The 16,062-nt window shown below is 45.6% G+C and overlaps 1 protein-coding gene across 1 annotated transcript in view; it reads left to right on the top strand.

Moving 5' to 3' along the window:
* Window positions 1–4,746: 4,746 nt before the first annotated feature.
* TTC39C (tetratricopeptide repeat domain 39C) overlaps window positions 4,747–16,062 on the top strand; it is a 120,944-nt gene continuing 109,628 nt past the window's right edge. Inside the window, exon 1 of the mRNA XM_032293182.1 lies at window positions 4,747–5,984. Coding sequence (XP_032149073.1) covers window positions 4,915–5,984 — 1,070 coding nt within the window. The 5' untranslated portion in view covers window positions 4,747–4,914. The remainder of the gene's footprint in view (window positions 5,985–16,062) is intronic.

Raw genomic sequence — 16,062 nt, 5'->3', positions numbered from 1 at the left:
TTACCTATGTAACAAATTTACCTATGTAACACGTTACCTATGTAACGTGTACCTCCAAACCTAAAATAAAAGTTAAAAAAATTATAGTGAAAAGATTGTTTGGGTTTTAAACACTCGAGAGAAAAACCCACCAGGGCACTGAATGGAACCTGCTATACCATTTAACACTTCCCTTATCCATGGGACTGGAGCTCATCCGCTTTCCTCTCCAGGGACTCAGTAGACGCATGTCTTGAAGCCAGAGACAGCCTCTCCCTCTACAGAGCAAGTCAGTAGACAGAGAAGAGACGTAATGGACATTCACCAGAGGCCGCAAAATGTGCAAGTCATGAGAAGGGACTGAGGGAGAAGAAAACTTGATTATTTCTGTAAGGAAGAGGGAGGGATGGTAGATCCAAGGAACAGGATATCAATGAGAAGGAAGGAAAGGGAGGCATGATGGGGAGAGAGAATGAAACTAAAGACCAACAGAGGACCTGCAGTCACACTAAAAGTCACACCCAAGTCAAGGTCTGAGGCAGGAGAGATCACTGCTTAAGCTTCCCAGGGGGGGAAACCTGTGGAGGAGAGACAATGCCTTCTTCCATAGTTTTATCCCTGAATCTCTACAGCAGCGGAACAATGATCTCTAGTAAACACCTGCTTAAACCCTGACTGCATTTCAGTGGTTATCTGGTTTATGGAAAAGCAGGTGAGGAGGCGTCCAACCCAAAAGGGGATGATTTCCTGCCCCGTGGTAACTGCTGTGGTTTCCCCGGGCAGCCACGAGTGTCCTCTCAGGGACACATATCCATCTGCAAAAACAGCCAGGTGAACCCCACCAGCCCACCACTATGTTCCCTTCCTTAGAGGCAAGCTAGTGACCCACCTGTGAGCAGAAAAGGCAGGACTCTGCTGTATGATTTGTTAAAAGAAAGACTTTAGATAAATTAACAGAGTTAATTGAACAAAGAACAATTGGAGAATTGGGCAACCCCACCATCAGAATAGGTTCAGAGCAACTGGCGCTGTCATGCATCAGAGAGGATTTATGGGCAGAAGAAAGTAAGTGAGGTAGAGGAAGCAGAAGTGAGATACAGAAACAGTCAGATTGGTTACAGCTTGGGGTTTGCCTTATTTGACCATGGTTTGAACAGTTAGCTGCTGTGATTGGCTGAAACTTGGCTACTTGTTACAAGAGTTCATTACAGTCTGTTTATGCATCCAGTTAGACTACAGTTCACTAAGTATGGAGAAATCTTTAGGCTAAAATATGTAAGGAGGCAGCTTTAGGCTAAACAATTTAATAGGTTTTACATAGTAACCCTTGACCTGATTTGCCTTCTAGTTAAAAGTAGCTAATTAAAACTTACTTCACCTTCGGTAGAAGAGCCGAATGGGTAAAGCTAGCACAACGTAAAAATTGTGACATTAATTTCCCTACTCTCTTCCTCCTTAGAATTCCAGACCGTCTGAGAACCTGTATTTATTTCAATGGATAGTATGGATTTATAAAAAGATGCCTGAAGGCATGACTGTTAGCATCACCAAAAAATTGTAATATAACCAAAGTACACACAGTAAGTTTCTTGTGATATTTTATTCTTCGAATGCATTTAAAATATAATTCCAGGCCAGGCATGGATGGCTCATGCCTGTAATTCCAGCACTCTAAGAGGCCGAGGTGGGTGGATCAACTGAGGTCAGAAGTTTGAGACCTGCCTGAGCAACATAGTGAAACCCTGTCTCTGCAAAACATACAAAAATTAGCTGGGTGTGGTGACACATGCCTGTTGTTCCAGCTACTCAGGAGGCTGAGGTAGGGACATCACTTGAGCCTGGGAGGTCAATGCTACAGTGAGCCATGATCTCGCCCCTGCATTCCAGCCTGGGTAACAGAGTGGCAACACCCTGTCTCAAGTAACAAAAAAAAGAATGTAATTCCAAAAATTCAAAACTTGTTCAGGAAGACAAGGGTAGGTATGTTTGTTGATTATCTCTTTCATATCCATTCTCTACTTCTCTTTTCCTAACAGATCTGGGATTTCCCAGCAAGATAGTTTGGGTGAAATAGGTTCTACCCATCCAGGTCCTAGAGCAGACCCTGACTGGCTTAATCTAATTAGAGTGATCTACTCCTCCTAGTCACATCAGCTGGTGCAAGGATGGGCACCTGACTACAATCTTGCCAATCAAAGCCAGCACGGTTCAATTAGGGGACTTTGGTTAAGCTATTAGAGAAGCAATACCTTCCTGCTGGATCTAGCTGGCAAGCATGTAGCTCTGAGAGCTTCCAAAAGTCTTTTGGGATCAGGAGAGATGGCCCTGTCTAGGAATAGAGCCATTAAACACCAAAGTGGCAAAGCTAAGAGGCGAAGAGGAGAAACTGGGTCCTAGTTAGTGCTGAAGCCAGGGATACAGCCTCATTTTGTAAAACTGCTCTACATCAATCAATACATTTGCTTTTCTGAGCCAGTTTGGGTCAGGTTTTCCTGTCATTTGTAACTACAACACCTTATTTTTAAAAATCTACCTTATAAAAGGTAACATACGTGTCTAAATCTTCTTTTACTGATCATTTGAAATTAAAGTTTCATTTTCATAATGAAATCACATGAAGTACCACAAAATACTGGCAACACCCACTGCAGAAAGGAAGTGGGTTATTTCCACCACTCGCTAGCCTTTCTTTTCTTTTTCTCCCTTTTCCCCCACTCTCTCTGCCTCTCAACTTGCAAAGGAAACACTTGGGTAAATCCTATTTGGCTGAAGTCAAGTGCACTGAAGGCTGCATTCGGGAAGGTGCTGAGAATCTCAATGTCAAGTGTATGGTGCCCTGGAGTGTTAGTAATCTAGATTTTCCTTCCTTTTGTGGGTAATTTGCACCATGACTTCTTAGCTACCACTCTCTGCCTTTATAATCTGCCATTTTTATTGAGTGAAGAAAACACAGCCTTAATTGTCCCTTGTAAGGTGAACCCTGGGCATGTGTCAATGCCAGCTACAGCTGCCCCAAGTATCAGGAGTCTGCATTTCTCTTCTTTCAGGATTTGGGGGCCCATTTTGAATCTTTTTGTATCTCTCACTATAGGCAAATATTTTTAAATGTCCCTTCATGATGATGATGTTAATGTAACTGTTTTGGTACCTGATTTAATCCAATTTTGCACATATCTGGTGTGTATTACGTGGTAGAGTTATCTCTCTATCCATGCCACCCCTTCCCTGCCTATTGTGGGGTGCTAGGCAGTTGCATTGGACCGTGCCTTAATTGCTCAGCAATTAAATTTCCCTGTCTGCGCAACGGACTGTGTGAGGTCCTTCAGATAGAAGTAGCCCCACAAAGAGTGCTCTGACTTTGCTCACCCCTCCCCCCATCCTCAGCTGCAGGGCCTCAACTACTCAACTATAACTCTTAAACAGTGTCCATAGTGTCATTGATCAATTCCTTGAAATTCTTTTTTTTAATTTTTTTCTTCCCAGTAACAGAGACGTATTGGACTGTGCTTGGCTGTCTTTCCCAGTTGGGGGAGTACAGTCTATCTCCAATGTCTGATATTTTGCTTTTGGTTTCTCTCCCTTATTGACTAGATTGCTTTAGGGATCTGGCGAATGGTTCCACAGATCCAAAGTTCCAGCAGCCTGTAAGTGCATGTTGTCAGGGTGACCTCTGGCAGTGTGTGGCCAGGGGCTCCCTCCATGGCAATGGCCTCATGTGGACCTCATAGGGAGCATACAGTCCCTAAGACCTGTGTTTGAGGGCCCTGCCCATCAACAGACACACACACACACACACACACACACACACACACACGAGAGACACAAATACATTTATTAAAGAACATACAGACACCTCTGTCACTTGGGATGTGGCATTCAATGCTGCCTCAGTGGGGTACATAACCTTGACATCCATTTTCATGATTGACACCATGCAGCCTCCAGGGAATGCTTAGCTCAATCCCCTAAAAACAAAACGTTACAGCGTCTCGATGCCATGAAGAATGGTGACACTGCTGATGTTTGAGACTAACATTATGTCAAATCCAAGAAAACCTAGATTTTTTTTTTAAAGGTCAGCTTGTCAAATCCTTCTTCTCAGACAGCACGAATGCAGTAATTCCTGCATTACAACGTACTGTTTCCCAAGGGTGAGAATCATGCATTTTCTTGCTTCTGTCAGTGTTCCAGTTTGTGGTTCCAGATGTACTCAAGAATTAGCATGGTTTTGCAACAGTTACACATGGCACTTAAGGAGTGGCAGTAATTCTTACTACTCTAAAATTTCTATTTATAAAGGTTGGAAATCCTGTATGGATTTGATATAAGGAGGGACGGTACAATTTACAAAATAAGTAAAAGCAACTTATATAACAAAATTATTTTGCATTTTTCTGTAAAAATTTATCATATTGGTTCCATGATAATGGATGACATAATGCTTAAAATTCATGAGTTATTTCTAAACCTGAGGATCGCGTTCATTTTAAAAATTCTGTTGTAAATGCTTCAGAAAAGTTACTCCAAGTTGAATGAATAAACCACACTATAAGAATGACAGCGACTCAAGGAAGGTTGTCTAATTTGGCATAAGAACGACAGCGACTCAAGGAAGGTTGTCTAATTTGGCATTAAGAACATAATATTGATTGCAACGCTATATGAAGGGATTTTGTTAAATTAGAGAAAAATATGGAAAAAACATAAAAATGACTTATGTCTTGAATATTGCTTGTCTCTAGAATATTAGTCATCCAGATATCACCAGGCCATCATCAGAACAGTCAGACTTCTGCGATCATGATTAAATTCAGTCACCGTTGATGTTCTGCTGACATTTGGCCATATGAAAGCCAAAGCTTTGCAAGAATAATTGGCAGTGTGAGAACAGAACACACTTTAGCAGCTTAATTTGTAACTTTTAAGTATTTGGGCATGTGGCATATAGACCCCCATTTCTCTCCTGCCCCATTGAGCAAATGTTGGTGGCGGGCTGGAGTGGGTGGTACCCGGATCGAGGTGTCCGGGGCCTCTCCCTTGGAGTCCCGCAGCGCAAGAGTCTGGGGAGTGGTCCGGCAGGTGCCAGAGGCTCCGCCCCCACCGCCCACCTCCTTGGGAATTGGCTGCCCAGGTCCTGGGGGGCGGCCCCAGCGTCGGGATCAGCGTCGGGATGAAGTCCGGCATAGCGGGCGCGGGCTGCGTGGGGTTTCAGTCACTCGTGGACAAAGCGCTGCGCGCTGGCATTGCGGCCCGGCCGGAGATCCCCGTCCCCTTCCCTTTCCTTCCACACGGGCTTGCTCGCTCTCCCTCCGCGCCTTGCCCTCCCCCGGACTCCCGGGTACGGCCCCTTCGAGGGAGGGTGGGACGCTCGGGTCTCCGGGCCCCGCGTGCTTGTGTCCGAGCAGCCCGGGGCGGTGGGCTAGGAAGCGGCTTGGGGACCCGGGAGGGGCCGGACCACTGGGTCTGCAGGAAGCGGAGGCGGCCGCGGCTCGGGGACCGGTTCGGCGGGGTGAGAGACACCCGGAAACGGATTCCGCTACGGGGCCCGCGCGAGCCGGGTGCCTCGGAGGGCGCGAGAGGAGCGGGCGGGCGCTGCTGAGTAATCCCCGCGGCGGCGGCCGGGCGCCCACCTCCCCCGCCGCGCTGCAGCCCGGCCGCGGCTCCTCCCTCCGCGGCCTTTCCCTCCTCCTCCCTCGCCTTCCCTCTCTTCCCCTCCCCTCCCCTCCCGGCTCCGCTCGGCTCCGGGCAGGTAGAACCGGGCGCCGGGCGCGCGTGCGGCCGCAGCAGCTGCTCCCTACCTCGCCTCGGCCCAACGCAGGGCCTCGGGCGTCCATGGCCGGCTCCGAGCAGCAGCGGCCGCGGCGGCGGGACGACGGAGACTCGGACGCTGCGGCGGCGGACGCGGCGGCGGCTCCCCTGCAGGACGCGGAGCTGGCCCTGGCCGGCATCAACATGCTGCTCAACAACGGCTTCAGGGAGTCGGACCAGCTTTTCAAACAATACAGGTGACCCACGCGCCCCCGCTCCCCCAACCGGGCCGCGCGCACTTCGTGTTCCGCTCACGCGCCTCGACCTGCGGCCCCCGGGAGCCCCTACCCCCTCCCGTCGGTCACCGATTCTGGTCTCCGGGTCGCCTCCCCGGGCAAGATCTGCAGCCGGAGCTAATGCGCCTCGGCCACATCCCCCCTGTCGATCCCCCACCCCCGGCTCCCTGGTCCTTTCCCTCCCGGGACCCGCCGCGCGCCCGCGGTCTCCCCTCACTTTCCCCCAGCCTAGCCCTCCAAGAGATATGCCCGCGGCCGCTCGGCTTCTCTCCGCTGGGCAGCTGGCTTTGGGACCGGATGCAATGTGAGGCAGCAGCGAGCCTGGGACGCGGACTTGTGGCGACTCTGGCTCTCGAGCTGCCCTGCCAGCCTTTGTGACACGGAGCCCACCAGCTTCCTCCTTCTCGCGCCTCGCATGGCTCTGCATCATTGTGCATTCTAGACGCTTTTATTGTTTGAAAACAGATACCCGCACGCACGCTTGCTTTGCAGTGCAGGAATTTAAAAATTTCAGCCCAACTCTGCCCACTCATCTCTCTGCCTTGTCTTCTACAAACTCAGTCCTCAAAATGAGTTTCTGGTGTCTTTCAAGCAGGCATTATTTATTAAGAATTTCTCCAACGTGAAGGAAGAAGTTGGAGGGAGTTTTAAAAAGTATATGAGAATGGTAGGAAAACGTGTGTGTGCGGTTAATTTTTTTCTTTGTCTTTAAAAAACTAAAGCGAAAGAACTGAAACCTGGTAGCTTTCCTATGGGGTTGGAAGGAATCTTCATTTCCTTGGGGACCTGGCGTGTCTGTTCTGGGGTTGAGGAAGCAAGTTTGTGATTTGCCGTTTGCTTGATGACAAGCTGTAGGGATGTTGATGAGCAGCTTTCCCGAACACTTTGAGGGGCCGTATGCTTCACACTTTGGAGACCCTGTAGTCTGGCTGGAACGAGAGGATCAATGTGCAACTGTGACCGAGAGACAGAGTCTGTAAGAATGAGAGGAGAGAGAGAGTGATGTCTAAAGTCTCAGACCTCAAAGAATGGTGGTTTCTACCCAGTAGAGCTTCCACCTTCTTAATGGCCAAGCAAATATCTCAAAACTATGAACTTTTCACTAAAGCCCTTTTATTTTTAAATCGGCGATTTCTCCCCCTTTTCTGAAAATAAAAAACAACTTCACTTTACTTAGAACATTTCATTTTTAAAGCGTACAAGTCTGGTTTCAAGATGGAGTTGCATCAAAGGCTGTTGATGGGGGATTTAAAAGATTTACTTGTCACACCATTTCTCTTTTGTAGTTTTTAAGCCCCCAGGAAAAAGGTCTGAATATTTCCTATACTGTACTATGATTTTGTTTTTTTTAGACTACTAGTTTGTGTTGTATGAGAGAAGGATGGAGAGTGATAGAGGCAGATTTACTCTTTTTAGTTGATGATTAAGGTACTTGGATATTGAGTACTTCTTGCTCTGAAGTCTCCTTTAATATTTATTTTAATGGTCTTTATTTCCTCTTCCTTTTCTGCCTTAGCCTGAAATACTACCTTTACATTGAAAGCATGAAATTTTTGCATTATCTAGACAATTTTATTTACTGTTAATAGAAAGCAGTATGTAAGTGGTTGGAAAACTCACAGCAACAGCAGAGAGACGCCTCTTCGAAGGTGTTCCCTGGTGGGTGAGTGCATTGGAGGTGTCCAGGGAATATTTATCTTGTATAACTAGGTAATGCCTGCTTGTATTTTGATATGGGAACTGAGGATAAAGAAGGGAAAAAAATTGTAGTACCTCTTTTCTGCCAAGCACAGTGCCAGACTCATTCCCTTATATATTCTCACTATTGTGATGACAACAAAAGAGTGAGATGTATCTTATCATGACAGGTTTATAATGAGGGCCATGAGACTTAGTTTTTGCTATGGACCAGGACACAAACACTGTAGTTCTAAATCAAGGATTCTTTTCATTTTACCATTCTGCCTCCCTCACTAAATTTATAATAATTTCTCATCTGCTCTGCGACTTTATTTTCCAGCAATGTTAAAAAGCTTTTTTAGAAGTGGGAGGGAAAAAGACAGAGGTAGACAGAGATGGTATCATCCTATCAGCTTTCCTTGGCCCCATCTGATTTGTTGGTGGTATGGATGATCATTGCATCCATCCCACCTCCCAAAATATGCTTCTGATGTATGTTTTGGAAAGCACAATTGCATACAGGTGTGATCATGGACCAGCATTCTGCAACCTGGGTTCCAGTCTTGCGTCTGCCACTTTTGTAGCTGCTGACTTTGGTTTCTAAAAATTTACTTCCTTATCTATAAAATAGGAGGAACAATAAGAGTACCCGCATTGTGTGGCGGTTAGAATTAAAAGTCATAATCCATGGCCCCTGGCTAAGTGTAAGCACTCAATAAACTCTGGCTAGCTTCAGTACGTGGTGCCTTCCCCGCTAGCATTATGCTTTCTTTTTGACTGCATAGGTTGAGTACAAGACATGATGTTTTGTGTGCAGGTAGCTTTTCTATTTAAATTTCATCTTAAATATTACATATGAAGAATTTAAGATTCTGTTATGCATTGGGAAACTTCCCTTTCTGTTCCAAAGTTAAATGGCCTGCAGAAGGCTCAGCAGTGACTTGATAAGTGTTTAAGGAGCACACCCCTGGCTCATTTTAGCTACAGAGCAGGGTTAGGCAAATTACCCTCTGCCTCCTTTTTAAATGATTGTTTATCACAGGGAGACACCCTTCCTCTACTAGTAAACCTTCCAGTCTTATTGTTACAGTTTAACTGTAGAAACATATTTTGTATCTAGCATAACAATATTTTTATTAAAGCAAAAAGGTCATTTTCTCATGCCACATTACTGGAATGAAGAAAGTTTATCAACAGCTGCCTGATGAGAAATGGTTACTTTGTAGAAACGAATTATGGTGAAGGCCACTCTGAATTACTGGAAAGTCTGGGTTGTAAAATTCAGATATTATGTATATAGGAATTAGAAATATATGCACAGTAGAAGCCTTCTTTTCTTTCTTTCTTTCTTTTTTTTTTTTTTTTTTCTGAGACGGAGTCCCGCTTTGTCACCCAGGTTGGAGTGCAATGGCTCGATCTTGGCTCACTGCAACCTCCGACTCCCAGGTTTAAGCAATTCTCTTGCCTCAGCCTCCGAGTAGCTGGGATTACCGGCCACTGCCACAATGCCTGGCTAATTTTTTTATATTTTTAGTAGAGACAGGGTTTCTCCATGTTGGCCAGATTGGTCTTGAACTCCTGACGTCTGCCTGCCTTGGCCTCCCAAAGTGTTGGGATTACAGGTGTGAGCCACCACGTCCAGCAGTAGAAGCTTTCTTTTGGAATATAGGACAACTCCCTGGTTGGGATTTGAAACTGTCGCTGCCTTTCTATTGGAACTGTAGTAATAATGTAGCAACAAGCTGCCCTTTGGTGGTGCTGAGCCACCATTATGCACTTTGAGATGTTTTCCCAGAGGTCAGGATAGATTTGTCCTGCTTGAGGGCTCTTGTGCTTTGAACCAAGTCCAGATGTTTGTAAGTTCATGATCTTGACCACTTGAAGCCAAGTTCCTCAATACTCAGTTCTCTCGTCTGGCCGTAGTCACTCCCCCTCCACACAGCACTCATTCTCTTCCTCATTTGTAATTGCTGTCTGCATATGTGACATCCATTCAGACCTTTAGTTGCTCAGGCACATAAGATAAGCTGTGGGTTAGGTGCAGAAGACTGTGCTAGATATTTAGTTGTTGCAGTGTAGGTAAAACTGATGGCGTGGGGAGGCTGGGAGACATACCCTTGATCCCCTGGAGCTTGTAGAAGAAAAGAGAAGCAACATCCAACCCAGCCTGAAGGACAGTTTTGTGGAGGAAATGACACCTGAGCATTATGATGGAGTAGAAGTTAATCAGTTGAATGAGGAGTTGGGAGGGGCAGGGGAAAGGGAAAAGGAGAATGTGAGAGGTGGTGAGATTTAAACAGAAACCTAGGAGAGGAAACAGCAGAAAAACCCATGTGGAGACATGAAATGACCTTGGGAAAAGAGTGGTCAGAACTGCACGCTCACCCGTATTACTAGGCTGTTGCATTGGATGGCTTGTGCTACACTTATTTTCTTCCTACCACTGGTCAGTCCATGTTTCCCATGAGTCAGTGCTTTTTTCAGGGTTACTTTGCTGCCAGGTGTCTCATCAACTCACTTTTCACCATGACCATTGTCCACAGTGTGGCTGTCACAGCCATAATTCACTCTTGGCTCCTTGGGACTTCAGGATCCTAATATCACCACCTTTTTTCTCCTTATGGCTTGAAATACTGCTTTTTAACAGAGGACTGGCAGGAGTGAAGCATGTGGAGCCCTGAGGAGCATGAGACATTTGGAGCTCCTGACCCAAATGAGCCTCGCAGTTCTTATTTCTGCTGGCCTGACATGAAGCCTCCCTCCTCCCCCTTGAGGTCACCAGCCCATCTCCTGCTTTAACTCTTGACATTCTTTTTGATTCTTGGACTTTTGCAGTTCTTACTTCTGCCAGTGCTACCACCAGTTTCTGGCTGTAGCTTTATTATTAAAAAGTCCTACTTAGTCATTGTCAACTAAAATAGGAAACATATCATTATTATGAATGTTTATTGGTACATAGTTGCTATGAATTGTGACACTTTTCCATTTTTAAATTATAAAATGGCAAAAACTATATTAAAAAGCAAGAAAAATTCTTGGTAAGAAATGTGAATGTGCATAAAATGAATGTATGGACTCTAAATTGTTTAACATAGTTTCTGGCACATGTGACAAAGCCATATGAGAAAACCGTAGGATATGCGGCCTCAGTTTGTGAGCATGTTGATTGTGGAGCTAGTGTTATCATACAGATGATTCTGTGTAATCCAGGGGTTGGCAAAACTATGGCCAGTGGGCCAATGCTAGCCTGACACCAGTTTTTGTAAATAAAAGTTTCATTGAGATACAGCCATGCCCTTTTGGTTATGTGTGGTCTGTGGTTGCTTCTGCACTACACCTGCAGAAGTGAGCAGTTGTGTCAGAGACCATATGGCATGCAAAGCCTAAAATATCTACTCTCTGGCCTTTTACAGAAAAAGGTTTTTTACGCCTAAGAAAACCATGGTGCTTCCTGGAAAAACTCAAAGGCACTAGTAAGAGATGTTGGGTCAGCCTCTGAGCCTCTTGCCTGCCTAAAACCACGTCAGATTCTTGGGAGGACAGGAAGGACTTGCAGGCTGTGCATGTTTCCTAGACAATTCAGCTGCTCACAGACAAGAATCTGTCTCTGTCTTGCTCCTGGAGATGATAGGAAAGTCCACAGATGCAAAGATGTAAGAAAAGGAGAAGCAATGAAAAGCAGAAATGGTTTAAGGAAACTGACGGGAAAGACAGGAAATTCATCTGTTGACTTTTTCCATCCTCTTCAGCTCAATGTTGTGTTTGTAAAAAGGCATCTTTTTTTCCCTCCCAGCTATTATACTGTCTGAAAAGGTCCTAATTAAATATTCGTTAAAGATTCATTTGACTTAACTGACATTCCTTTTAAAGTGCAGCTGCCTGTAGAATAATAGAGTTTGGAGGAAATTATCAGGAAAAAAATACCTGTGCTGTAGTGTGTGTATGTTCCTGTAAGTGTGTACAAGGGTACACTTGTACAAACAAAGCGAAAGATGTGAGCCTTTAAAAGAATATGTTCTTGGCTGGGCATGGTGGCTCACGCCTGTAATCCCAGCACTTTGGGAGGCTGAGGCGGGCGGATTGCCTGAGCCCAGGAGTTCAAGACCAGCCTGGGCAACATGGTGAAACCCCATCTCTACTAAAATACAAAATAATTAGCTGGGCACAGCAGCGTGTACCTGTAGTCCCAGCTACTCAGGAGGCTGAGTCAGAAGAATTGCTTGAACCTGGGAGGCAGAGGTTGAAGTGAGCCAAGATCTCACCGTTGCATTCCAGCCTGGGTGACGGAGTTAAGACTCCATCTCAAAAAAAAAAAAAAGAATGTGTTCTCTAAATCACATATACAGTTATCCCTTATTATCCATGGGGGATTGGTTCCAGGACCCCCGGAGGATACCAAAATCTACGGATGCTCAAATCCCTGATAGAAAATGGCACAGTATTTGCAAATCATCTACACACATCCTCCCATATATCTGAACTTACCTAGTGACTTATAATACTTAATATTATGTAAATGCTATGTAGATAGTTGTTAATACTGTGTTGTTAGGGAATAGTGACAACGGAAGAAGTCTGTATATTTAGTACTGATGGAACCTTCCCTTTCTTCTGAGTATGTTTGATCTGCAGCTGGTTGTGGAACTCACAGATACCGAGCGCTGACTGTATTGTATTAACAGGTTCAGTGAGGTTACCTTCTTTCCCTAACTTAGTTGAAAGAAGTTATATTGAGTGAAATAAGGTTTTGATGAGGATTTTTAAAAAAGGGGGAGAGAAGTAATATTGAAACAGGGAAGCACTTTCTATTCTAGTTACACAAAACCACTTGTAGATCCCCAGACATGTAGTATTTCAGGAGTCTAGACCTTTCAAACAGGCTATTTTAGTTCCTGAAATACCATTTTCGTGCCTGGTCTTTTTTGCCAGGGTAACCCTCCTATTTACCCAGCAGCAGCAGTGGGGCTAGAAGAGGCTATGAAGGACTCAGGGAGAAGAGGGAGTATTAAAGAAGTACAGAAAAGGAGATGGCTGTGTGGCAAAGATGAATTTATCTGTTTCAAAACTGGCTGGTGCTGGCTGTGCTCTGTGAGAGGAGTCGGACTGGGTAGGGAAGAACTGGTCCTGTCTTACACAGCACCTCTTTCGGCACTTACTCTCCTCACAACACCCTAAATTCATGAGGCTGCTGCTCACTCCGTAATGTGGGTCCATGTGGGGGTTGAACAGCCTTTGTAGACTAACATGGGGAAAATGCATTCTAGTTTCTGACCAAGTGACTGCAAATACATGTTTTTATATAAAAGTATTCATGCATGTGCTGTGTAGGAAGAGAAAATCATGCCTCCTGGAAGCGGATCTGATGATGGAGCTGGGGCTTTTCTGGTTGGTGGTTTGTACCACCCTTTTCCCTGGCGGAGGTCGCTTTCTCCATCTCTTCCTTCTTGCTCAAGAATTTCAGAACATAAGAAATATGTCTACATATATCTAAGGTAGTTACTCCTGTCTTACAGGAAAACTCAGTTATTACAGAGAAAGCCCCTACAGAGTGAGGAAATTCATCTCTAAAAAGTCTGTGTTCATAGAGTGTCTGCCATCAACAGGACAAAGGTGAGAGGCAGATCTTTCCTTTAGGAGGCACTACTTCATGTCTTTATTCAAATCTACCTCAAACAGAGTCACTTTAACACTCAGTCTTATCCAAGCTGTAATGTCTGCGAACTCACTGGCTTAGGTGACTTTCTTTTCCTTGTGAACATCAATGTAAACACAAAATGATAAATACTGGATGGCATTTACTGTGAGCCAGCCCACAGCCCCAACCTTACCTGAACTTTTCTCCTCATTTAATCCCCCCAACCAGCTTTGTGAGGGATGCGCTTACTATCTCCCTTAGACAGAGGGAAGAGGAAGAGCTAAGGGACATGAAGTGGCCCACCTCGGGTCTCGCAGCAGTAGTGGGGAGTGCTGGGGTTGAAACTGGGCTGCCTGGATTCAGAGTCTGGATGTGACCATGTGCTGTCTACCACTCTTAACGGAACTTTTACAATAAAAGGATTCACATGTGTCCTGTCAAAGCCATTTTGGGGCAGGTTCCTTCAGCAGTATGCAATTGTACTCTGACACCCAGAAGCTATCCATCAAACCCCCCGAGAGATCTGTCTTCAGGGGAGATGTCACCCCACGCTTTAGACCCTTTGTGGCTCCCAGTCTTGTGCAGGATAAAGCCCAGCACCCTGGCCTGGCCTCCGATGTCCTGTGATCTGGCCCTGTCTGCTTCCTGGCCTGCTTCCCTTGTCCCTTCCGTGCTAGTTGTGTTGGGATATTTTGCATCATCCAGCCAGGTGTATCTTGCTCTCTCAGACACAGCTCAGATTCTGGGAGAAGGTTATGTGACTCCTCTGCACTCCTGCAGCATCCCATCCTTACCTTTATCTGGCACTTGTGTTGCATCAAAATAGTTTACACGTCCACCTGTCTGCATGAGAGGGCTGAGATGGTAGAGACGGATAATACCTGGACTCTCTCTCCAGGTATTCCTGACCTTCCTGAGGTTGCTGGAGTTATGTGGGATCCACATTGTTAAAGGCATAGCAGCTCCCCTTTATTTGCAGTCAGCAAGTGCAGCCCAGGAGGCAGCTGCCCTCTGGGAACTCTGAAAGCCTTGTTCCTCATCACTCCCATTCTAATGACATGGATGTGTCTCTTGGTCCAATTTGAGGTGCTCCAGACAGGCTCTAACATTGATGCTCTGTTTCTTAAAAGCAGTTGCCAGAGCTCCCAACTGGCCTGAGCACTGCCTTTGCCTTGGAGTGTCCAGGCTGCCCTGTGCTGAGTAGGGGTGATGGGAAGCAAAGCTGTTGCTGAGCCACCTGCGGGTCTCAACAAGTGCCATCACAGGGAAAGCTGGGCCCTGACACTCAGCCTTCTGCTTCCAAAGAGGTCACAGGAGTCAGCTGTGACTGGCCTGGGCATTGTTACTTGGGTTGGCTGTTCTCAGTGTTGTGTGCAGTCACAAGGAGGCCGGCCCAGCTGCTGGGACTTTTGCTTCTCCCTTCTGATCCCTTGCAGGGGTCTGGGGTACCCCTAGGGGGTGGTGCTATGATAATGTTCTGGTGGTGTTTGCCTGCCTGGCATGAAAAAGTAGAAATGTAGTTCCCAGACTCCAAAAGTGGGGTCCTGCGTTTCAGGAAGCGCTAGTCTCTGGGAGAACCTGGTGGCTGGGAGGGGAGGTTTGCTAGAGCAGTGACTTTCAACTCTGTCAGTCTGAATGCCCTCTTTTGCCAACAGATATTTTGTAATTCCCCTTTTATGATTCTGAAATGAAATTGATAGATGAAATAACCTACTCACACATATGCCTAAAAATAAATAGAATGCCCAAATAGTATTATAAGGGAAATGTTGACAAATCAGAATAAAGTTACATCTATCTATCTATATTTTTTGAGACAGAGTCTTGCTCTGTTGCACAGGCTGGAGTGCAGTGGCTGATCTTGGCTCACTACAACTTCCACCTCCCAGGTTCAAGCAATTCTTCTGCCTCAGCTTCCTGAGTAGCTGGGTCTTCAGGTGTGTACCACAAGGCCCAGCTAATTTTTGTATTTTTAGTAGAAACGGGGTTTCACCATATTGGTCAGGCTGGTCTTGAACTCCTGACCTCATGATCTCCCCACCTCAGACTCCCAAAGTTCTGGGATTACAGGCGTGAGCCACGGCACCTGACCTATGTATATTTTTAAAGTGCAAATGCTCAGTACACCTTTTTCAGATGATAAAATGAAGTAGTTAGATGACCGTATCCTTGTATAGTGAAGAAATTTGGCTTTAGGAGAAGGTGAGAAGGCATTGCAGTGGAAAGAAAAGAGCAAGTATGTTTTAAAATAAAGGAAGTAACAGACCAAGTTTACCTGTACATGTTAAGAGAAGGGGGGAAATAACCCTAACCAGCCAAGGCAAAATACTGGCTGTTGAAGTGGTTTTAATGAGCAGTGTGACATTTTTGCAATGAACCAGGCCTTCTTTGTCAGAATGGTATTAATTTCCTGTATTAAGACATAGGATGTGTGCTGACAGAGTATCTGAGAAAACCTATCTCCCATTGTTAAATCCCTCTGCAAACCGAGAACTTTAGAGGCCATTGCCTTTAATAGATGTCCAGGATTAGAGGATGAATTGAAAAAATGTTTAGAGGACAGTTGAGTGGCAACCGACTCCTGAGGACAGTCTCAGAGTAAGGTTGAAAAATAAGATTCAAACCCAAAATAAATCGTTTTTTGTTTTTTCCAGATAGCCTCACTCTGTCTCCCAGGCGGGGGTGCAGTGGCATGATCTCAGCTCACTGCAACCTCCAACTCCT

Source organism: Sapajus apella, unplaced genomic scaffold, assembly GCF_009761245.1.
Source record: "Sapajus apella isolate SASKATOON/1434 unplaced genomic scaffold, GSC_monkey_1.0 scaffold29, whole genome shotgun sequence".
NCBI classification, from domain to species: domain Eukaryota; kingdom Metazoa; phylum Chordata; class Mammalia; order Primates; family Cebidae; genus Sapajus; species Sapajus apella.
Note: the sequence above shows the minus strand (reverse complement) of the source record. Positions and strands in the feature narration are given on the sequence as shown.